This window comes from Mus pahari, chromosome 17 (genome assembly GCF_900095145.1).
Source record: "Mus pahari chromosome 17, PAHARI_EIJ_v1.1, whole genome shotgun sequence".
Classification (NCBI taxonomy): domain Eukaryota; kingdom Metazoa; phylum Chordata; class Mammalia; order Rodentia; family Muridae; genus Mus; species Mus pahari.
This window is the reverse complement of record NC_034606.1, coordinates 21,290,324-21,315,578: the sequence shown is the minus strand read 5'-3', so window position 1 is coordinate 21,315,578 and position 25,255 is coordinate 21,290,324. Positions and strand designations below refer to the sequence as shown.

At 41.4% G+C, this 25,255-nt stretch overlaps 1 protein-coding gene across 4 annotated transcripts in view; it reads right to left on the bottom strand.

Annotated features, from left to right (window-relative positions):
* The window catches only part of Col14a1 (collagen type XIV alpha 1 chain), a 215,110-nt gene that overhangs the window by 129,019 nt on the left and 60,836 nt on the right, over positions 1-25,255 (bottom strand). For all 4 annotated transcript variants that reach the window (XM_029548078.1, XM_021216500.2, XM_029548079.1 and 1 more), the window contains exons 8-13: positions 23,061-23,225; positions 17,080-17,241; positions 8,805-8,956; positions 7,591-7,720; positions 5,930-6,075; positions 1,940-2,069 (exon numbers count right to left, since the gene is read on the bottom strand). In XM_029548078.1, coding sequence (XP_029403938.1) covers positions 1,940-2,069; positions 5,930-6,075; positions 7,591-7,720; positions 8,805-8,956; positions 17,080-17,241; positions 23,061-23,225 — 885 coding nt within the window. The remainder of the gene's footprint in view (positions 1-1,939; positions 2,070-5,929; positions 6,076-7,590; positions 7,721-8,804; positions 8,957-17,079; positions 17,242-23,060; positions 23,226-25,255) is intronic.

The following is a 25,255-nucleotide window of genomic DNA, read 5'->3' as shown; positions in this document are numbered from 1 at the left end:
TGTGTGTGTGTGTGTGTGTGTGTGTGTGTGTGTGTGTGTGTGTGTGTCTGTGTGCAGAAGGAGGAAGGTGCTGTCTGTCTGCATCTAGGATAACTGTGGGAACTACCGGGAGCTCTCACCAATCTTTAACTGCAGTAAGTGTCACTGATGAGATGGTCACTTGGAGGTTAAGGAGTACCACGTTATCTCACTAAACTAGTAGTAGACTATTTTTCTGTTAGAATCAACAGAGGAAGATCCTTGAAGACATAACGAGGCCACTTTCTCAGCCTCCACGGGATAATGCTCTCAACTCTGATGGCCAAGGTTCTCATTACCTCCACGCACTCAGATTTCAGACACTTCAGAGCTCTCAGGAGTTAGTGATCATTTTTATACCTAAGGAGCTATATACAAAGTGTAGGAATCAAGCCTTATGCACGCTTCGCTTTACATCATTCCAGAATCCAATTACATTTTGGTGACATGGCAGAAAAAACGTCTATTATCCTGAAAACATAAAAATGCCATTTGGGAACATTTTGGAAGGATTCTTCCTCCTTCCCTCCCTCATCTTCTCCCTCTAGCTACTAATCATAGGAAAGAGCTGGATATAGTTTAATCATCTAGGTAAATGAGCATCCTTTGTGACAGACGGGTTGTTTGGGGTTATTTGTTTGATGTTGTTTTGTTTCATTTTGTTTTTTAACAGATAACTTCCTCAAAACCTTGAGTGGTATAGAAACACATTCAGATGCGATTTATTTTTTCTTCTTCTTCCAGATTTGATGTTTTAATTAGTGTTCTGCAGAGCAGAACAGGATGGAGTGAACTAACCAAGAATGGGTGTGGGAAAACGTCTTTCTCACTAAGCTTCTGCTATGGTTTTTGCCTCCAGTTGAATGGTGAAGACAAAGCGCTGTTGACAGTGGGCTGCTCGTCGCTTTCCAAGGAACAGGTACTCCCTGCGCTCTCATAAGACTCAAACGATCACGGATAGAGCCGTGTTTAATGGCCTGCCTGCAGCAAACCTCGGTAGCATATCATAATACTTTGTATATTATCATATTTTCAAAACATAGATATACTTTTTCTTAAGACAGTTTGAGCAATTTACTTAAAATTAGCCTCCTAGATAGGATATATCGCAGTGTTATACCACCTGTCTAGCACACATGATACAGTACCCCGGAAAAGTAGGAACTAGTAAAAATTAGCCTTCCTAATATAATTTTAGATAAAGACCAAACACAATAATAAGGGGCTCATGGAAGGACAGCAGACATTTTTAGAAGAAATAATAATTTGTATGAGTATAAAACAGATATTGAGTAATTACGTATTTTCACGTGGATTTAATCTTACATCCACCACATGGCAGATAAGACACTGTTTTCTTCCTTTACAGACAGAAGAACTGACAACATTGTCATTGTCACCCAACTTAACCTGAGCTGAGCTTTCTGTCTCAGCTGCTATGAATCCAGAACCTTCTGGAGTGTTTCCCTTTCTAGTCTTATCTAGTACATGGTACATCCAGGTTGAGAGAGAGAGAGAGAGAGAGAGAGAGAGAGAGAGAGAGAGAGAGAGAGAGAGAGAGAGAGAAGAAGAAGAAGAAGAAGAAGAAGAAGAAGAAGAAGAAGAAGAAGAAGAAGAAGAAGAAGAAGAAGAAGAAGAAGAAAGGGGAAAGGGAGGAGGGGAGAGAGGGAAGAGGGGAGAGGGGAAAGAGGTGGATTTACCAGAAGGATGCTAAAGTAGTTCAGGGCTAACATCCCAACTTCTCATGACAGCTCCAGATAAAAGAAATACATTTTTTTCCTAAGTAAAATATACATTTCCCTAAAAGTCACAATGGCCTCTTGGGAGGTTTCAACCAAAAACTGGTATTTTCAATTCAGAATCTGACACATTTCTTTAGGCTTTAGGGATAGCATCTCATGTGAATCCCTGCCCCACTCACGGGTTGTCGCTTGTCCTGTAGCAGGATCGCTGGCCTCTTCTCCAAACATGGCATACACAGTGACTGTATATTCTGTATTGGGGAATAGCCCACTCAGTTCAATGTCTGTATGTGTCTCTCCGATTTTCATCTGAAAAGGACACACGTAATTAGTTCACTTCCTGTGTGTGTGTGTGTGTGTGTGTGTGTGTGTGTTATTGGCTCTGACAAGAGTGGAACTGAGAAAAGGCACTCCCTAGAATGAAACTATGTGTCCCCTCACGGCACCTACATCAAACAAGCTTCAGCCAGAATTATGTGTCTCTGAGTTGTTTTACATTGGAAACTGATAATATAGAACCCCAGAAAACTGAGTGTCCCCCACCCCCATGCTGTGTTGGGATAATGCTTTTCATCTGGACAAAGGGTAACTGTAGCCAGAACAACACTGCTGTCTGGTCCCCAGGAAAGTGGGGGTGGAACTGAATTAGACAGATTCTCTAGATGTGTGCTTCAGAGCAGCATGCTGGAGGCAAGGCCAAATGGGCATTTGTTACTGCTTGTTAATTCTAACCAGTCCTCCGGCTGGATGCCCGGTTCTGCTTCAAGCTCAATTGCGCTGGGCCAGTTTTGTCACCCCATTTAACAAGGAGGCCGTCTGGAAAAACTGCCAGGCCCTTCAGGTACTCAAAAGAGATAGGCTTAACATGACACCCAACTTGTTAACTTGTCTCCTGATCCTGGGATAATTTTTTTGGCCTTTGAACTTTGTCAAACATATATATATATATATATATATATATATATATATATATATATATATATGTTTTCTTGTGTGACAACTGGACATCAAATATCTGACAAGGAGTATTATATTTTAGAGGGAAGAAAAAATCCACATAGTCTCCAATCACACAATCCAAGTCGATGCTGAACTATCTAAACACACACGGCAAATGCGGGGCATGTCTTAATTAATGATTGATGTGGAACAGCCCATCCTAATGCAGGCTGTGATGCTCTTGGGCAAGTAGCCCTGGATTTTAAAAGAAAGCAGAGTGAGAAAGCCATTAAGCAGCACTCCTCCACGGCCTCTACTTGAGGTCTTGCCTCCGGACCATGCCTTAAGATCTTACCCTGACTTACTTTGATGATGCACTGTGATATGGAAGCATGAGCCACGTAAACCCTTTACTCTACAAGTTGCTCCCGTTTGTGATGTTTTATCACAGCAATAGAACTAACACAATGGTTCTTATCAACGTTTAGTTTTATAGAAACTAATAATATACATAAGCAAGCCCATATTGATATAATTTTGCTGCTACATGGGGACATCACTGTCATTAGAAATTCTTTTATGGTTTTCTTTGATATAAATACATCCATTTTAGGGATGACCATCTAGGGTTGTTGTTGACAGTGTTCTGTTACAACAAGTAAAATGTCACTGGTAATTCTTGCAAGCTGAGTTTAGTGACCTTCATTTGAGAGGTGGAAGGAGGGAGATCAGCAGTACAAGGTTATCCACACGAAAAAGCCCATTGAGAGGCTAGCCTGGGCTATAAGAGATTGTGTGTGTATGTGTGTATATATGTTTATAAGAGAGACAGAGATAGACAGAGCCAGAGATAGACAGACAGCGAGAGAGGAATAAAACACTTTTGGGAGACACTACCCTCTCATCATTCATCTTTAAAACAGTACACATGGGGCTGGAGAGATGTCTCAGCGGCTGAGAACATTGACTATTCTTCCAGAGATCCTGAGCTCAATTCCCAGCAAACACACGGTGACTCACAACCATCTATAATGAGATCTGGTGCCCTCTTCTGGTGTGTAGGCATACATGCATACAGAACATGGTATACATAATAAATAAATAAATCTTAAAAAAAAAAATACACATATCCAACATGCCAAAATATTGTACACGGCAGCTGTATTATCGGGAACGATGCCACACCTGAACGGGTGTGCACTGTCATGTTCTCACATGCACACTTTGCTTGGTGCTCTCATTCTTTAAAGAGGGTGTGTTAATCTGTTGGTTGTCAGCTCATATCCTTTCGTTTCTATTTTCTCTTGAGTCTTAGCATCTTTCCAGCTCCAAATATAACTCTTTCTTCTGCTAAAGTAAAATTCAGACCAACTTTAAATGTGAGTGGAAAGAAATAGCCTAAACCATAAAAACAAGAGAACACACATCACCGAAGCTTGTCCTTGAGACTCAGAGTCACCGTCCTTCAGATTCTACAGAACTGGGTTATCTGAGGCAGGCCTTGGACAGTCAGAGAATTACACTGCAACCTGCCTCTCTCATCCACATTCAGAAGCGCGGTATCTATCTACCCGAGTGTCATGGACAACATGTTCTCTTTTCCCTTTTATGACTACACTACAGCAGTTGTTCCAGGTACATTAAAAAGCCTACATTAAATCAATGACAATCAAATATTTATAAATTCAAATGGAAATACAAAAACCCCATTGGGCTTGGGGGGAAGGGTACCTCAGACCGTGCCTGCCGCATGGGCAAGAAGACCTGAGTTCAGATCCCACAAACCATGTGAGAACTAGATGGAATGGTACATGCATGTGACCCTGGCTCTGGAGAGGCCAAGGCAATAGGATGCCAGGGCTCACTAACCAACCAGTCCAGTCTAGTTTGCAAGCCCCAGGTTCAATGAAAAACACTGTCTCAAAACAGTAATGTGAAGAATGAATGAGGAAGCCACCCAAAGTATATCTCTGTCCCCTATGGACACACATACACACACACACACACACACACACACACACACACACACAAGTACACATATGCACACACACAATTACACATACACACATACATACACACAAATTCTTATCCAAGAGACATGTTTATCTGTCTCTCAAATTATAAAGACAAAACTTTAATTCAGTGCATACCACATTGCTACTTATAAACTATATGTGGTAACATACATAAACTTTCTCTAGAGCCATCTGAGAATATCTAGTATTAAAAACAACAAAAACCACTTTTCAAAATCAACACTAAGGAACTCTCAGGAACTGGGGCAATCATGCAAAAACATAAGGCAGGGATGTTAATATTAAACACTATGTACTAAATAAGATATCTCTATGTCCAACAACATCAAATTAATTAAATATAACTTATAAAACCAATAATAAAACGCTGTGTTTAAATCTACTGTGTAAAATACTCCTTAATAGAATGGGAAAACACTCACATTAGATGAAATTAAAATGACTGACTAGAAAAATGTCTTCACTTGACAGATTCCAATGCACTGAAAGGAGCCTGGAGAGATGGCTCAGTGGTTAAGGGTGCACCCTGTTCTTGCAGAGAACCTGGTTGGCTCCCAGCACCCACATGGGGGGGTCACAACTACCTCTAACTCCAGCTCCAGGGGGATCTGACACCCTCCTCTGACCTCCTCAGGCATTTTCACAGTCATGTGCACATGCGTGCGTGCGCGCGCACACACACACACACACACACACACACACACACACGCAAACACACAAACATTGACATAACTAAAATTATATAGTGACCTTTTAAAAATATGCTGAAGGGATGGGAGGGTGGAGCTCAGGGGAAAAGTGTCTGCCTAGTACGTGTCAAGTTACTGATTTGATTCTTAGAACCATAAAAGGAATAAGGAAACGGGAGGGAGGAAAAGGAATGAAAGGGAAATCCAAGAAAACAGAAGATGAGAAAAAGAAAGACTGTAAATGAAATGTCATCAGAAAGGCCAAGATTGTGTCTCAGCAGCACAGCTTGCCTTGCGTGGGGGGGATCCCGAGTGTAGTCCTTAGCCTTGCAAAATAATGCCTGACCGGCCTTTTGTAAATAGCCTTGTACAGGTAGCAGGATTGCCACCCACGTCTTTATTTTGACAACTTGCATTTTCTGAATTTTACCCAATCCATTTGGACAATATGAATTTTATCTGGAAGGCAAAGGCCCGAGGGCCACGGTTGTTCGCCGGGAGTTACCTCTTTCTCATCTCCGGCCAGACCTTCCGTGAGAGGGGCATAGAGGATCAGATAGCCTGTGGCTCCAGGCACCGCATCCCACCTGACACGCATGCTGTTCTCAGTCACATCGTACAGCTCGAGGTCGGAAGCCATGGGCAAGGCCACTGCAAGAAGAGGCTCTTTGTAATACTCACTTACTACTGCCCTTGAGAAAAAAACAATCAAGTAATAAGAAAACAAGATGCCAGACCTTCCAGGCCAGGCTAATAATCCCAGCATTCAGAAGAAGGCAGGAGAATTGTTTCGAGTTCAAAATCAGCCTGGGGAACTGAGGGACTTCCGTTCTCAAAAAAATCAAAATAAAAAACAATGCCGGCCATATTTCATATGTCAAGGGTTTGGAGAAAGGAATTAGGATAAACTTCTAGGTCAAGACTTGAAGTGTAAACACTGGTGGAAAAGATGACTTTGTTCTTTCAAAAGCATAGCTGTAGACCCCTCATGGATGAACGCACCTGCTTCCCTAACCACATTCTCAAGTCCAGCATTCTGCTTACACTTGGGACTCTCTGCATGTGTTTCCTCTGGAGTCCTGACAGCACTCCATGGCACTAACACATGCAAATGTCCAAATGTCCCTCTTTTGCAGACTCAGCTTGTACTGAAGACTGAGACATCCGCGAGAGGGGAAATGGCCATGAGACTCTTTCTGCAAAGGGAAACTGTCTGGGGGGACTGGAAGGGAGGCAGCTGGGAATGACAGGAGGGGAATGTGAGCAGAGGAAGTGGATGATTTAGGGCAAATGGGATGCATATGTAGGGAAACACCACAGTGGAAACCATTACTTCCTATGGTAACTTAAAACTCATTTTAAAAAGAGAAAACACATTTCTCCACAACAGAAGCATCGACATGAGCCTGACAGATCACCGTCAGTCAAAAGCCAAGCACGGTACGGCAGAAAAGCACCACAGTCTTGGAATGTAGTTTTTATGTTTACATAGTTATTGCTCTGTGAAATGCATGCTATGTAGGCCAGTTTGGCATAGCACCCAAGACGTAATAAGAACACAGTTTTTCAAGTAACCAAATAATTGTTGTTTTACAATTGTCTTATGATTCTCTGAGTATGTACCTGTTGTGTATGTGTGTGTGTATGCATGAAGTATGTGCATGTGTAATTGTCATCATGCCCAGTGAAGGGACTGTCAGGATTCAGACGCTCATCTAAATTATGAGGAGATTAATATTGAGGGGAAATGCACTGAGATTCTCTCACTATTCCCCTGGGGAAAAGAAACCCCTGAACTTCTTCATTCTGACTAACAAATTTGGCACAGTTCCTGGTCCACAGTAGATATTTACTAATATATATTTATATATATGTGTGTGTGTGTGTGTGTTGAATGAATGAATGAATGAATGCATGAATGAGTGAATGAGTCTGCCTCCTTCAACAGCACAACTGCCCTCTCTAAAACATGCAAGACATTTGTAAAATCTATTCCATACACACAGCTGGAAAGCTGCAGCTGCGGCAGCATCCTCTCCCACATACATGACAGGCACTTCCTGCGACTCAGTTGGTGTGTCTATTCACCCTGAGCAGCCCAGTTTAGGAATAAGCCACCCATACGAGGCTGTTCACGTTGGAAGTAGAGGAGGATTAAATACACACACGTGGTCTCTGTCCCCCGCAGGCCTTCACTAGCTGTGTGGGCAGATACTGCAAACACTGCTATCTGGTATTCGGTGGAAGACATCAAGTTTTTCAACACTATGGAAGATACACTCCCATCCACCACCACCTGTTGAAAGAACCATTTGAAAGAAGATAAAATATCTCAGAATTTTATCTTCTGAGAATCAAGACAAACAAGCAAATATATCTCCAGCAAGAACATCTCGTTAAATATTTTATTATTTGTGCGAGGTCTTCATTTCCACTCTAGGGATCAATTCTCCTTGTCTCGGTGCGTAAATGGATGCACTTCTATGGAATCCATCCAAAGTTTTTTTTAATTCATATATAGTGCTAATTGTGTCATTTCTGGGATAAGTATTGTCCTGGTCACACTCACATGACAACAGCAGATGTAATTTTCCCCAATGGCACTTTGGGAAACATTTAAAAGGTTTGTTAGTCATGAGAAAAATAGAGCCACTGGAAGGGTTATGGCTTATTTTTCTCTTTGGACCAGATGACTTGAAAGTCTATGATCAATTTCTATAATGCTTGGAACTAAAACGAAGCCCACAGATCCTGCCTGGGTAGAGAAGGACATTGTGAAAGACTGTGAGGTCAATCGGAGGTTAGAACAACAAAAGGAAGTGGAGATTCCATCATTGTCTTCACTCCATGAATCACTGCATCCAGGCAAGGAAGGAAAGGGGCCCCGCCATTGGCAATGGGTGTTCTCTTCTAGATACAGCTAGCCAGGATGGAGAACACTGGCCACAGCTTCTTCCAGACAGCTTTCCATGGCTCTGATCTCTACAAATGTCCAGGAAATTCCAAATGCCAGAGGACTGGCCCGTCCTATTACCCCATAATTTGGAACATGCAGTCTTCACTATGGCAGAAACCCCTCGCCACTCCCAGATAAACCAAGATGCATGGAAACCTTTCAGCTTAGAACTTGTTAATTGGGGGAAGAAAAGTAAACTGGTTTCTAAGTGCATACTTGATCCATTCTTAGGATGACTGGATGGCAGGATGAGAAACGGTGTGGATACAAAGTGAAGAGACAGAGCAACAGTGTAGACATGTAGCAATCTACTTCACACCACTTAAACTATGTAAGCAGAAGGATGTCCTACACGAACATGCCTGCTTCATCCCCACTAGAAAGACTTTAAGGATTGGGAAGTCTGGAAATTTTGTCACGTTACCTCCTCCGGCTTTCCACCTCTGGTGGGATAATACACAACTCTGTATTTTTCCACTTTTCCTGAAGAGTGGGTCCAGTTAACCATAAAGCTCCGGGCGGTGACTTCAGAAGTGATCAGCTCGGTAGGTGGTCCGATGGTGGCAAGGGCTGAAGCTAAATGAAAGAAATACACTAAATAAATCTCATTTCCCAAGTTATTCCAATGAACGTAAGAAAAGCCACTAGGCAGCAGTGACTCTTGAAGCTATGGTGCGCCCTAAGAATCTGCTCTGTGGAAAAGTTGGTTCCATTATTAATTCTTGTGCTCATTCCTTCATTCAAAACGGTTACTGTCCATTAGAAACCATTCATTGAAGTAGATTCTTAGTAACCAAACTAAAATAAAACATAGTCCTTAATTCTTAGAAACTGTGACAAGGACTGTTAATAAACAGTTAAGTGAGTGGGCACACATCCAAAGATGCTCTTCTGGGTGTCTTAGAGGTGCCATTTAATTCTCGGCAGTTACTAATGCTGCCCATGTTTGTAGATGAGAACAGCAAAGCACAATAAAGGCAACGAACAGCCCAGGTCTAAGGAGGAGCAGCTCTCAGAGCTGAGAATGCATCAAGCTTCGTACAAATACTTCTCTGCATCAGAGGACATGGCGCCTACACGGAAGATGTCCCGTCATAAAAATGCTCAAAGAAACTGACACATAGTGAGTAACCAAGCACTCTGTGCCAGACATGTGTGTGCCATGTGCATGTAAAATGGTTCTGTAATGATTCGGGGCACGTAAAAAGCTCAGTGGAGAGGGAACACAACATGACAAGGAGCATAAAGAGACTTATTGTTAGGATTTCTCAAATTTTTAAGGAACCTAAAAGGAACTTTAATAACCACAGCGATGAGAAAACTATTGCACACTGTAGGTATTATATGCTTTCTTAGCAAGTACAGGTATAGGAGTTTGGGGTGTACCTGTCTGCCTGTTTGTCTGTCTGTCTGACTGTCTGTCTGTCTGTCTATCGACAAGGCTATATGGGAAAAGTTCAGATCCGAAGTAGCCTCACTCTGAGGTCAGACAAATTTGTTCTCAGTCCTACAGCTTGGGTGTCCAACCCAGTCCCAAGAGATCTGGTCTGAGGAAAGCAGAATGACAGAAGAGAAAAGGAAAATGAGCCAAACCTAACAATGAAACTCCCCTAGATACAACAGAGGCAAGAACTCAAACCAAACTCCTAAAATAGGACCTTGGTACTGTCCCTCTTCCCGGATGCTATGAATCACCTGTAACCTACAGACCAATCATTTAGTAAGGGTCAAGAGTTGAACAACAGTGATGAATTTTTATCATCATTGTGCAAAACAGTATGTGTACTTTTCCCTACCCTCTCTAAATACAACTGAAAAGTCAGGATATTATGTACAAAGAAAGTATAAGAAGGCGCTGAAGTCAGAGGGGAAAAGGTAGAGGCAAGAGGTTCTGCAAGACCCAAGAGACACCACAGGAGACATTGTCCTTTCTCTTTAGTGTCCAAATGTCCCTAACTGGAAAGTAAAAGTATCTAGCAACATAGAAACATCAGAGTATTCATACAAAATCTATCCCAACAAAGACTGTTGTCTCTAGGCAAAGACCAGGAAAAGGCTAGCATACAAAGACAGAAAACTTTCAGCAGTAACTCCAGACACACACTACTGAAAACAACTGCACTCCACCTCTCTGGATACTGTAACCCATGGCAACCAATGTTAAACAAGCCTCCCAAATTCCACCCTGTTTTGGCTTACGTACTGTGTCACAACATCTCTTCACATCCCTCCATCCAAGCCAAGATGCGATGGAGAGTCAGAAAACACCTCTTCCCCCGTCCCTATCTCTGACAGCAGTGTTGGTCATGGTGAGGTGTTGGGAACTAAAAAAGGGGCCTGGGGAAGAGGGGGAAGGGACCCACGTCCCCGCCAGAGTTCCACGTATGCCCTGGACAGGCGACGTGGGAGGGCTCTCATATGCTTTCCACTCAGCCCCGAGTGGGCATCCAAGCCTCTGACCCACTACTCTTCGGGGGTGGACAAGGGACAGCCCAACCTGGGAGCCCCGGGGCTACTTCCCTAAAGCCACCGGGGTTATGGGGAGAGAGGGATGAAGGAAGAGAGGTTCCCCCGGAGCTACTTTCTAAAGCCACTGGGGTTATGGGAGAGAGGGTAAAGGGTTCCCACACCAGCGAGAGTAAGTGCAGAAGATCTTGACTGGAGCATAGGAAGACCTTCCATTGGGAGATTAGAAACGGCTCAGGCATCGTGGTGCACGCCTTTAATCCCAGCACTCGGGAGGCAGAGGCAGGCGGATTTCTGAGTTCAAGGCCAACCTGGTCTACAAAGTGAGTTCCAGGACAGCCAGGGCTACACAGAGAAACCCTGTCTTGAAAAACTGAAAAAAAAAGAAAGAAAGAAAGAAAGAAAGGAAGGAAGGAAGGAAGGAAGGAAGGAAGGAAGGAAGGAAGGAAGAAAGAAAGAAAGAAAGAAAGAAAGAAAGAAAGAAAGAAAGAAAGAAAGAAAGAAAGAAAGAAAGAAAGAAAAAGAAACTACGGCTCATTAGGAGAAAGCGCAGTGGGCCTTAAAGAGCAGACTTTTTATGATTTTTAGAGCTTTATTATAGAAATGCAGGGGGAAAGAGAGAAAATAGAAAGAGAGAGAAAAGGCTAGAGAATAAGAGGAAGAGAGAGGAGAAGACAAAGAGAACAAAGGAGTGAGAGAAGTGAGAGAGAGGAGTGAGAGGGTGAGAGTGAGGAGTAAGATGTAAGAGAGTGAGAAGAGAGCGAGGTGGGGCTGAACAGCCCCTTTTACGCTCTTTACTGTTGCTAGGTACCTGGGGAGGAGTTTAGCCTGAAGGTCAGAATCTTGGGACATTGCCTATGTGACTTCTAGCCATGCTTCTCTTGTGGGGGCTGTGGGGGGTGGTAACTTAGGCAGGAGCCAGAGTTCCAGGAGCAGGAGGGAACGCCTACCGCATCATGAAGGTGAATTATCACCCTTCAAGGGTTCAGATCTCAGCTCGACTGGAGACCAGCCCTGCCTGTGCATAGCCCAATGTCACGCAGAGAGGGACTGCCTAACTTCCAACCCAACCTGTTCCTTCACGTTCTCCTCCACTTAGGGACACACAGTAATCTATCAGGTCTTTCCTAGTTTTCCTATAATATGGAGGTCACTCCCACAGAATTGTTAGGAGAAGCCACCTAGGGACAGAAATGAGGGGCTCCTGCTTCTCTAAAAAGGTGACTATGAATGGCAGGCCAGTGAGTAGCCCTTTTTTCTTAAGAAACAAAAGTAGGCCAATAAGTAACCCATACTTTAATCCTAACTAGCAAAAGTGAAGTATGACTGTCCCGTCTTGGCGGGATGGTATCAGACATGCAGCCCTCATGGAACCCTTTAGTGCAAGATGGACAATGAAAAACATAGTTGAAGCCAATGACAACAGAAAACTCTCAGAAAACTGAGAGAACAAAATCAGTACTAAAGTTAACAAATGGGCTCAACAGCAGCATGTGGACAGAGGGAAAAATCAGCAAGCTTGTTTGCTAGCACAGAAATGGCGGACCTGAGCAGGAGAGAACAATCAGGCTCAACGGCTCAGCAGAACTGGGTGTGCTGGTCCACACCTGTACACTCAGCGCCTGAAGGCAGATACAAGCAGACCCAGGAAATCAAGGTCCTTGAATCCTGGTTATAGGATTAAGTCAAGGTCAAACTGGACTTGTGGCAGAGACGCTTACTACATAACTGATCTCAGAAATGTCTTCTTTAAAGAGCAAATAGGGATAGTCACCGAGACTCAAATACATTGGGAACATAACAAAATACCTTTAATTCATAACATTAAAATCTTAAAGGGGAATGAAAATGAACTCGGTACTCAAATAATACTTGAAGAAACAAAATTTACTGTGCGTCTGATAGATCCACAAGAATTCGCACTCAGCTAACCACACTCCAATTTCTGAACACTGAACACAAAGCAGAAAAAAAATAATCTTTAAAACAGTGAGAGAAATACGTACCTTATCTGAAGAAGGAAAATAATTTATTAACACTGGAAACCAAGAGGAAGAGACACAACTCTGTTTGAATGTTCAGAAATACAATCATTTAGCAAGATCTCAACATCCAACAAAGACACGTGTCAGCAATGTAGGGAAAACCAAGATATTCCCAGAAAAAAAAAGACGAGATTTTTATCACAAGCAGACTGACCTTTAAAAGAGATAAAAGATGTGGAACTCTCTCATTGGAAATAAAATTAATTTTTAAAAAAAAAGGAATGTCAGGTTATTACAAATGAAAAATGACAGAAAACACAGAAGGAAACAATAAAATGTATCCCCTCAAGTTTTCTGGGGATGGAGATCAGGTTTCAGAGTGCTTGTCTATCATGCAGGAAGCTCTGGGACTAATCTCCAGAACCACATGAACTTGCAATCCCAGCACTGGGGAAGTGGAATCAGGAGGGTCGGAAGTTCAAGGTCATCCTCAGCTATATATAGCAAATCGATAAGCAGCCTGAACTATAGGAGACATTGTCCAGGAAACTCTGATGATTAAAACAGGAATTATAAAACTTCTAGCTTTATAACTATCACATATGGTAGTGATTCTATCATAACTGGAGAAATAAATAATAACACTATTTATGTCACACAGTCATGGTAAAGAAAAATGGCTGAAGGGAAGAGAATTGTATACATGTCACTCAGGAAGGAAGCTGAAGGCATGACTATAGACCAGTGATCCTCTTCCCAATGCTGCAACTCTTTAATACAGATCCTCATGTTGTGGTGACCCCACAACCATAAAATTATTTTTATCGCTATTTCATAACTGTAATTTTCTACTGCCATGAATAACAATGTAAATATCTGCATTTTGTTATGGTATTAGGAGACCCCTGTGAAAGGGGCATTTCACCCAAGGTTGAGAAACATTTCTTTAGACCCTACAGACATCAAAAAAAATGCTAGACAGAATTCTACAACATTTATAAAATGGACCAATTCCTTGAAAATCAAAACGCTCTTTCTACAGGAGAGAATAAAGCAACAATATCCCAATGCATTACTTACATGCAACTTGGCATGAGAAATCATAGCAAATGCAATATGGCAAGAAAACGAAAGAAAAGTTGGAAAAATAAAAAATATATATATTTCCATTTCTTAATTATATAATTTTCTACACAAAAACTTTTAAATCCAGAAGAAAACTTCCAAACTAATTAGTAACTTCAAGTCATTTACATGATATACAAAATAAATATGCAAAATCAAACCCATTTCTATTTATAAGAAATAAACATGTAGCCTGGCAAATACAGAAGTGGATGCTCACAGTCATCTATTAGATGGAACACAGGGTCCCCAACAAAGGAGATAGAGAAAGTACCCAAGGAGCTGAATGGGTCTGCAACCCTATAAGTGGAACAACAATATGAACTAATCAGTACCCCCAGAGCTCATGTCTCTAGCTGCATATGTAGCAGAGGATGGCCTAGTTGGCCATCAATGGGAGGAGAGGCCCTTGGTATTGCAAAGTACATTGCCCCAGTACAGGGGAATGCCAGGGCCAGGAAGCAGGACTGGGTGAGTTGGGGAGCAGGGAGGGAGGAGGGTATAGGGGGCTTTGGGAATAGCATTTGGAATGTAAATGAAGAAAATATCTAATAAAAAATTTTACAAAAAGAGGGGGGAAAAGGAAAAAAAGAAATAAACATGTAGACTTTGAAATTAAAAAATTAATCAAAATCATTCATATGAAGTTAAATAATTTGTACAATTCTAAGAAAACCTTTATAGTAAATAAGCAGATAGGACTCATAAGTCCTAAAAATATAAAATGTTAATTAATGAAAGAAATCAAATCATATCTAACTATATGAAGACGTTCATAAACTGGATATAACCAATAAACTGAAAATCTTTCTTTTACAAAGTGAAATTTGGTAACTGGTAATTTATATATGCATTTCCAATCAATACCCAAGTAAAATTTTTATAGAGCAAAGATATTCTAATATTCAATCAAGTAATAAAGATGGAAAGAGTTTTTCGGAACTTAGAAAGAATAACTAAGGGCTGTGGAGAGATGGCTCAATGGGCAAAGGTGCTGTAGCTTCACAAGGCTTATCACTCAGGTTAGCTCCCAAGACGCAAGAATGTGCTGGTCTACATCTGTAATCCCAGCATTCCCTCAGCAAGATGAGAGGTGAAGAAAAATAGACTGGAAAGTCTCATCCTAGCAGCCTCCAATAGCACAGCTGCAGAAACATGACCTCAGTGAAGTAGGAGGAGAGGAGAGAATCAACTCCCAAAGGTTTGTCTGACTTCTACATTCAAGTCATGGTACACACATGCACAAAGAAATAAATTTGTAAATAATGATGATGATGATGATGATGATGATGATGATGATGATGATGATATGAGAGAAGTCAAGTCTATAAAATTTAAAGACTTACCATATAACTACAGTAAAGTAAAAATGTATGACTAGAAGAAAATTAGACAAGGTGAACAGGCCAATGAGCCTGAGATAAAACCACTACAGAATTATACCTAACTGACATTGGCACACAAAGTTCAACTAGAGAATGCTTCATGCTTTTGTTCTAGATGTATCTTTAGAGGTGTTTTTCCACAGAGGACAAACAGAACAAAATTCAAACAAGAGTAAAGTTCAATATTACTATCCATGAGAAAAATGAAAATCAAATTCCACAACGTCATATGACTATAAACCTTTCAGAATGGCTGAAATTCAAACAAAACCAGAAATAACATCACTCATACACTGCCACTTGGAACATATATTTCTAGAGTCTAGAAATAGTCTAGACGTTTCTAATGAAAGCCAAATTAAACTGAACACGAACCCAAGATACTGTTCAGTCATTGCACACCTGGACATTATTCCAGAGAAATTAAAAGCTACATTTACACAAAAATCAATAAATATTCACAGCAGCTTTATCATAGTATCCTGCATTATGGAAAGAATCCAGAATACGTGAACGCTTGAATAAAGAGTGGTACATCCGTATCAATGAAAACAAAGAGCTATTGATGAACATATAACTTGGAAAAATCTCCAGAGAATTATTCAGCATGAAAAATTCCAATTCTCAAAGGCTGGATACTGGAAAATTCCCTTTGTATAATTGTTTTAAGATGAATACATATATACGCTCGCTCACACATAGACACATGGAGACCACTCTATTGGCTGTCAGGATTTAGCAAGAGGGTGACAAGAGGATGTTAAGCGTCAGTGTGAAGAGCAGCAGGAGCACTCCTGTGATGGAGATGTTTTTTTTTTGTTCTGAGTCTATTATTGTTCATAGCCTGCTGGAGTTAGGGTGGCTCTGCAAGGTGCTGCCATTAGGTTAAAGCCAGAAAAGACTACGCTAGCTCTTTGAGAACTGTCCCTCACAACTTATGTGATGGCACAATGGCTTTGAAATTAAGCATTTGTCTTGAAAAATGGGATGGTATCAACGCTAACACTTCAGAGAAAATGCCTCCTAGTCAAAGCATGTGTCCCTTAACCTTCATGGGGCATCAGAAAGAAAACAGAGTATTAAGAACGTCAACTTGAGTTATAGGATATGGGAACTTTTGAAGTTGGACAGAATCCATTTTTTGCATTATAAGTCTATGGAGCCAGGGAGTGAAATGTGGTAGTTTGAATGAAAATGGTCCCATGGACTCATAAGTAGTGGCACTATTAGGAGGTATGGCCATGTTGGAGTAGATGTGTCACAGTCACTTCCCGCTGCCTGCCAATCCAAATGTAGAATTTACAGCTTCATCTCTAGCACCATGTTTGCTTGTACACCACCATGATTCCTGCCAAAATGATAGTGGACTAAGACGGGAATGGACTAAAATCTCTGAAACTATAAGCCAGTCCAAATGAAATATTTTTCTTCAAAAAAAAGAAAGAAAGGAAGGAAGGAAGGAAGGAAGAAGTCAACTTGAAAAAATAGGAATATTTTTTAGTCTATACCTATACCCACCATAATTGACTTATGTGCATGGTCATGGACCTGTGAGCATGATAAACCTGTGCACATGTTTTCTCCACTTTATGGTTAAGTGTCCAGTGCTGTGTCTACAGAGATGTGTGTGTGTGTGTGTGTGTGTGTGTGTGTGTGTGGTTATAGACCTATGAAGACAGTGCCAGGCCTGCGCAGGCTGTGATGCCCACATCCCTTGGGTCTCTCTGTCCTCTCTTACCTTTAATCTCCTTGTCCTGTTCTTCCACTCTAGAGCACACGGTCCGGGTCAGGCTCTCCACCACTGTGTGCATCAGGTCAAACTCAGCAACATTGTATACATGAGTGCTGTCTGGCTCAGAGGCGATCTCCTGCAGCTCACTCAGGTCTGCATTTTTAACCCCTGCCATTGAGGATAACAGGAAGGATGGTGATGCTGATGCTACTGTAGAGGGCTAACCCACTCAGTCAAAGTAACCTCTACTTGGATGGTTTGATCAATTATGCACCCAATGATATATACACACAACACAATATTTTTCAGCCACAGAGAGTAATGAAGTTATGTCATGTACAGAAAAAATGGATATAAATGGAGATAATCATATTAATTAAACCAGTCTCTGAAAGGTGAATAATGTATTTTTTCTTACTTATTGTCCTAGATTTTAGGCACATAGGTACATATAAAATCCTGTTTGTAAATACATGAAAATACAAACCAAAATTTCAAAGGAAAAAAAGGAGAGTCACAAAGGAAGAGGGTAAAAAGCCAGGGTTGTTGGATTTGGAGGAATATATTGAATGTACATTATTTATTTAGTTGAACTTTTTTTTTTAATTACAAAAGGAAAAATGTAGCTGAGTGTCATGGCACACAACTTTAATGCCAGCACTTGGGAGGCAAAGGCAGGTAGATCTCTGTGAATGCAAGGCCAGCTTGGTCTACACAGTGAATTCTAGACCAAACAGTGCTGCATGGTGAGTTCCCATCTCAAAAACACAAGGAAAAGAAAAGGGGGAATGTTTCATGTGAGATGCTTCCTAGGTAATTAGGTGCTGTTTTTCATAGCACACACCAACAGGAGAATTGATCTTGATATATAACTTCTTCAACAAATATTGTTGAATCAAGAATAGCTAAGCCAGTGCTTCAAACTATCAATCTTCAGGTTTAAACTTCTGCAAAAATAAGTTTATTTACATTCAGAAAAGTGTCTATAATCTCATCAATCATGAAGTAGACAGACCAACATAGATGAAGGCCAGCCTGGGCTACATAGTGAGAGTTCCAGGCTAGCCTGAACCATAGTGGGGAGGGGGGGTTACTGGACCTAAAGAAATAAATAATTGAGAAATACTGTTAAAATGGAAATGTTATAGACATAGTTATTTTATGCAGTACTAAGCCAGAGGGAAATGTGAGTGGGGATATTTTTAATGGACTCAAACACAATTTGATCTCTGCAACTTCTGATGAATCAAATAAGAAAGTTCTGTGGCTTCCATAGTTGCGACTGAACTCCGTCACCACAAGTCAAGCAGAAGACTGAATGTCTTGAAGATAGAACAAAATGGAGCTAAAGGCAGTAGCTGTAGAGGCTGCAGAGGTTTGGGGTTCATTCACTCCGCCCCAAGCACGGTGTTGTTCATGGTTGTCAATACACTCACTCAACCCTCACACAGCTCTTGCTGCTTTGCACGCGCACGGAGTTAGTGAACTTCTCGGAAGGATACGAAACTAGAAAGGCTAGTGCTGGGGTCCCACCCCGCCACACTGCCTCCCAGAGGGGGGAGGGGGGCATTACAAACAGCAAAGGAAATCGGAGATCGGAGAGGAACGGTACATGATTGTGTTCCACGGGTGTGAAGGGAGGTTGCTCTTTTCCAAGTGTCACCAAACAAGGAGGCTTTCTTTAGAAATTTCTTTAGAAATTTAAGATCAGTCATCTGGGGGTATTAAAAAAAGAGCCACTTTAAAGGCATGTTAGAGAGATGGCGTCCATCATATGAGGATATTAAAAAGAGGCCCTTTAGATGCACGGTACAGAGATGGCCTGGAGCAGCACAGATGACCTCTTTATATGCTTGCCTGGGACAATTACACATCCTTCAGTCTCAAAATACTAAGTAACAAAGCTTTAATAGCCACCAAATGATGTGCATTAGGAGGCTTAAGATAAAGAATGCTGCTCACTTCCAGGTACTTTCAAGACATGTTCAAATAACATCTGGATGAATTCACTAAATTTTGTTTAAACACTCTTTTAAGGATTATGAACAAAAGCATAAAATTCCGGATAAACACACAAGATAATCCCCCATCTGCTTAACTCCTCTGCAGGGGCCTTTTTTTAAAAAAACCGTATGCAAGAAATGTGTATCTGATGTTTCTTGGCCAAGGGACTTCTACAGTACACAACTGAGTCAATAGAACAGAGTGTGTGCTGAATCAACTTAGCAGACAGAATGCCTTCTCGTGCCGTGCAAGTCTACGCTTGACAGAATATGCTAGAAGTGATTCTGTCTATCTCCCCTCCCATCTTTTTACTTCCCCGTCTTTATGAATAAAATAGTTTGCAGCAACTGCATGGAAAATAAAGGAAATGGTGGAGATGACTTGGAAGGAATGTGTGCCGTCAGGAGTTTTATTCCACTCATCCTTGCGTCCCAGAATGCATCACAATGCCTGGCACACAGTGGAGCTGGTAATTCTTGAATAAAGCATTCTGTAACCCACAAACCAAGCAGTGAGTCGGAGTGGTTTCTAAGCATTTTTCCTCTTGTTGGCAGCTATGAAAGATGCACTGTTCAACTTCAGAGTACTAAATGTTAATGCCTGGTACAAGCAACTGAATTCGTTCCCAGGACTAAAATGCTCACGTGGTTCATTGCCCTTCTATGTTACACAGATATGTGGCGAAATACTTACCAATCATGGTCCTGTACTAGTTTCCAGTGTTTTCCATTTTCTATCATATAGATACCTAGACTAATATCAAACAAGTATGCAAGGTCAAAAGATGCAGATGAGGGATGCAATGTGCATCGCTAGCTCTTGAAAACTGGGAATGAGATGGTTCCTACATACGACTGTGATACAATACTCACCTCACCTTCCATGCCAAAAAAAAAAAAATATCTGGATTTAAAACTACTCAAGTAACGTTTGAATATTAGATATTTTCTATTTTCCCTTGGTCCTCTTCTAGTCTCTCTTCTATGAATGGAAAAAGGGGAGCAATTACAGTTATATAGTTCAAGACAATATCCTCTGCTTACTTGAACAAAGATAATGTACTTCCCTTAGATGAAACTTTTATGAGCATTTTTATTTTCAATGCTGAGTAATAGTGCTATCTCTGAAAATATTTTAGAACAGGGTCATTTACAGAACTCTTGGAAAGTGTCAAGGACCAGGTGGGGTGTTGTGAAGAAGCAATGAAGGTATAAACTCACCATCTAGTGACTCACTGTTTAGAGAGGTTGCAGGGAGTTAGAAAAGAAGGAAGAACGGGGTGTTAACAGTTTCTGCAACCATTGCCAACATGTCAGACACTAATAAGTTCTATGTCCATGGCAGTGGTACATGCCTTTAATCCTAGCACTCTAGAGGCAAAGGCAGGTAGATCTCTGAGTTCAAGGCTAGTCTGCTCTACAGAGTGAATTCAAGAAAGCCTGTCTTTTTAAAAATGTTCTCTCTCTGCTGCCCTCTGATCAAGATGTAGAGCTCTGAGCTCCTTCTCCAGCACCACGCCTGCCTGCATGCCGCCGTGCTCCCCACCACGATGACAATGGACTGAACCTCTGAACCTGTAAGCCAGCCCCAACTCCATGCTTTCCTTTGTAAGAAACAAAAAGAAATAAGTCCTAAAGAAGTGACTAATCAGCAACCTACTCTAATATATAAAATAAGGATAGAATTTAATGTCCAAACAAGGAGTCTCTTAAGATCTTCCTCTAAGAACCAGAACCAGATCAGCACACATAGAGATGATACCCTAATGGGTCTATCAGCAGTTCTCAACCCTGAAAAAAAAATGTTTTCAAAAAACAGAGTTTCACAAGTAGCCCTGGCTGGCACAGAACTCTCTATGTGGACCATACTGGCATCAAACTTAACAGAGCTCTGCCCACCTTTACCTCCCAAGTGCTGCAATCGTTATATCTGGCCTAATCTGGGTGTTTTTAAAGTAAGGCACCTTCTCCCTAGTCACTTTAATTTAGTAGGTGTGGTAGTTTGAATAAAATGGTCCCCATAGGCCCATTAGGGAGTGGCGCTCCTAGGAGGCGTCACTTTGTTGGAGTAGATACGACCTTGTTGCAGCAAGTGTGCCACTGGAGGTAGGCTTTGGGGTTTCAGAAGCTTAACCTAAGCTCAAGTCTTCCTTCCTGATGCCTGAGGATGCAGACATGGAGCTCTCAGCTACCTCTCCAGCACCATGTCTGCCTGCACGCTGTGTGCTTCTTACCATGCTTCCCGCCATGATGGTAATGGACTACACCTCTGGACGCTAAGCGTAGAAACCCTAACTGAGACAGTAGGGTTAGAAGCCTGGCGTCAATTTCAGTACCGAACCCAGTTGCCTTTTCTGACCTCTACAGAACCTGAAAGTATTCTCTTGTCATGGAGAACTGTCTTAAAGAAAGCTCATGAAAAGACTTATGCATGATCTTAATAAGCACATCTTAATGAGACTAAAGATTGACAATAGAATAATTAATTGTGTAAACTATAACTAAGTGGGCCATTCAGAACGAGAGACTTCAAGTATGTTCAGAGCCCTGTTGAGGAATTTGCTATATCATTCTGATTAATGTATCACTGTCCTTAGGAATCAGGGTTGTTTTTTTTTTCCTGCCAATGTTTACTGGTCTTTACTAAGCAGAAGACCTTCCTCTTGCCAAAGAAACTGTAAACATTTTAATCGAAGGCAAAGCTTATCATGTAAATATTTTGTAATTATTCTGAATCCATTGTATATATCTTTTTTCATAAAATGATAGCTTTCAGAGTGTTTGATTCAATTCAGTAACATTACACGTCTTTAATTGCTGCAGGACTCCTAATTCCTTGGATATGTGGGAAGTAGTTTCTTCTTGAACAACTCGAAAAGAGACAGCTATAAACTTACCCTGAGAAGCAAATCATGACAAATTAAATGGAAACAAATGTGATTAACATTAACATGTCACTATTTGCTTTTTCAAAAGTCTTGTGCTCAGTATTTGTCTTAGGAATTCAAGTGCCATGGCTTACGTGACAGAATCACTCTTGTTTTAAATGCAAGAAGCTGGACTCAGATGGCAAGCCAGATATGGAAAGCGCTCAGGCCTCTGACTCTAAGAACAATGTGCATTGCATTAAGTGACCTGAGCCTAAGTCCACATTGAAAACTGGACCATTAGAGACACATAGCAACATATTGAAGCTGTGTATGTTTGCATCTGTAATCCCAGCACTCAAACAGAGATAGGAACCTGTCTTAAAGACAAACAGGATTGATTAGATGGCTTGGAGACACGTTTCCCACCAAGCCAAATGAGTTCCATCCTCATATTCTTTCATTCTGGTTCTTCCTCGAAACAAGGTTTCTCTGTGTAGCCCTTGGCCATCCTGGAACTCATTCTGTAGATGAGGCTGGCCTCGAACTCAGAGACCCACTTGCCCCTGCCCCCCTAGTGCTCCTATTAAAACGTGCACTTTCGACTGAAGGAGCTGAAGAGGTTTGCAACCCCATAAGAAGAGCAACAATATCAACCAACCAAACTCCCCCAGAGCTCCCGAGGACTAAGCAACCAACCAAAGAGTGCACATGGAGGGACCCATGGCTCCAGCCACATATTGTAGCAGAGGATGGCCTTGTCAGGCATCAATGGGAGGGGAGGCCCTTGATCCTGTGAAGGCTCAATGCCCCAGTGTAGGGGACTGCCAGGGCAGGGAGGCAAGAGTGGGTAGGTGGATGGGGCAACATCCTCATAGAAGCAGGGGGAGGGGTGATGAGATAGGGGGTTTCTGGGGGGTGGGCTGGAAAAGGGGATAACATTTGAAATGTAAATAAAGAAAATAACCAATAAAATGTGCACTTTCTTAGGAATTCCATGGTGGAAGCAGAGAAGTGTCCCCCCACGTTATCATCTAAACACATACACACACTTACATTCACAAACACTAAACAATAAACAGTAAACAAACAAATAAACTAACAAATGTATACATACCTATGGCAAACAGCTCTACACCAGACTCACGGAGGTTTCTAGATGGTGGGATAATGTCATCCTGGGATTTTCCATCTGTGATCAGAATGCCAATCTTGGAAACTCCACTCCTCGATCCTGCTTCTGGTTTAAAGCTATTCTCAAAAATAAAGTTCAAAGCAAGACCTGGCAGAAATAAACACAAACCAAGCATATGTAATTAAAGTCTTCTAGTTTGGAAAGTGTATCCCCATGATGAGTAGAGCTCAGAGGATTTTTATGAGAAGTGAGCTTTCATTTTCACAACAACCTGATGAAAAGGCCAAATCCAGTAGAATAAAAGTAATAAAAAAGAACTTGCTATTGCATCGGGGTAGAGAGCATAGAGAGAGGATAACACATTTTGTATTCTTCCTTGAGCTTTTCCTCAGGGAGTGCAAAACACAATACCAGCAGAGTTACTGCAGAGTAAACGTTTCATCCATCTAAATAATAAATAGCTTTCTCTTGGCCGAATCTTTAATAAACATTTTTGTCTCTAGCAATAGCATCTAAGAAATCTTTCATTTCTTTATTTTTCTTTATCTTCTTTTAAAATATACAAAACAACAAGCATCTTCATTGCAAGACATCTTTTAGAGCACCAAATCGTTTTCCAAACATTTACTGGAATCTTGTTAAGGGTCAAGCATTAGGTTAAAGGATAAGACTCTCCCTCTTTCTCTCTCATCAGTCTTATTTGATCACTGGCTTCATTTGGGGAGCCCAAGACTAAGGATTGACTCTAGAGCCTCACCCACACCTCACAGAGGTGACCACTGGTCCGCATGCCTGACTGAATTCTAAAATCAAACCACTGCCTTTTGAGACAGTTATTACCTGGAAAGAAATAAGAAACCATTCAATATTGCTTCTGTGTTTAACAATTTTTCGTGGCTGTTAACAATTCCTCTAAAGTATACCTCAGATTGGCAAGGTGGTCAATTATCAATGGGCCAACAGTTTATTGAGAAGTCCTTAATAAGATCTTCATGGTCAAAACTGAGCTTCCAAGCCCTGCACTAGTGAAAGGCAATAGCTGTTCTAAGGTTAAAATCTGTTCAAATCGTGCTGGAGACATGGTTCAGTGGAAGAACCCTTGTCTAGCCTGATGAAGAAGAAGGAGAAGAGGAAGAAGGAGAAGAGAAAGAAGAAGAGGAAAGAGAAGAGGAAGAAGGGAAGGAAAGAAGGAGGAGAAGGAGGAAGATGAGGAGGAGGAAGAGGAGGAGGAGGAGAAAGAGGAGGAGGAGGAGGAAGAGGAGGAAGAGGAAAGGCAGCAGTAGCTTAAATATAGAGTTTGGGGCCTGACCTTAATTTGGGGGAAATTCTCGGCCATTATTGTTTCAAGTATTTTGTCTTCCTCTGTCTCCCTTCTCCTCTGGTTATCTCCCTTGTTGCCACGTTTGTCTATCTAGCTGGTCTACAGTCCTTGGATTTCTGGTGTTGGTGTCCCCACCCCAACACCATGAGCTGTGTGGAGATCATCAAGCTTAGAGATTCTCCATGAGTCACAGCCAGCCCATTAGCTCCACCAAATGTGCTCCTCATTTGTTTTATAGTGGGTGTTAATTCCCTTCCTACAACTAATATTTCCTTTGGATCTTTTAATTGGATTTCCGCCTTTCTCTTTGTATTGCTCCGTTGTCATTGCACATAGGTCTGCTTTATCCATTAAACTAATTAGGGCACTAAAAGTTAAATGATGAAGAATAAGCCACATTAACGCAAATCACTTAGATTCATACCACAGATAATTTTATTTATTTTATTTTATTTTGGGGTTTTTTTTTTCAAGACAGGGTTTCTCTGTATAGCCCTGGCTGTCCTGGAACTCACTCTGTAGACCAAGCTAGCCTCAAACTCAGAAATCCGCCTGCCTCTGCCTCCTGAGTGCTGGGATTAAAGGCGTGCACCACCACGCCCAGCTCTGCCACAGATAATTTTAATGTAAATATTGTTATAGTAACAGCTGTCAGAAATACTAGTGGGTCAAAAGGCTTCAAGTATTTTCATGATAATTACTCATCAAAGTTTCAAATAAGGGTACCGAAAAATCATTAACTAAAAGTAAGACAAAGGTTTCTCAGCCATTCGGTATTCCTCAGTTGAGAATTCTTTGTTTAGCTCTGTACCCCATTTTTAATGGGGTTATTTGAATTTCTGGAGTCCAGCTTCTT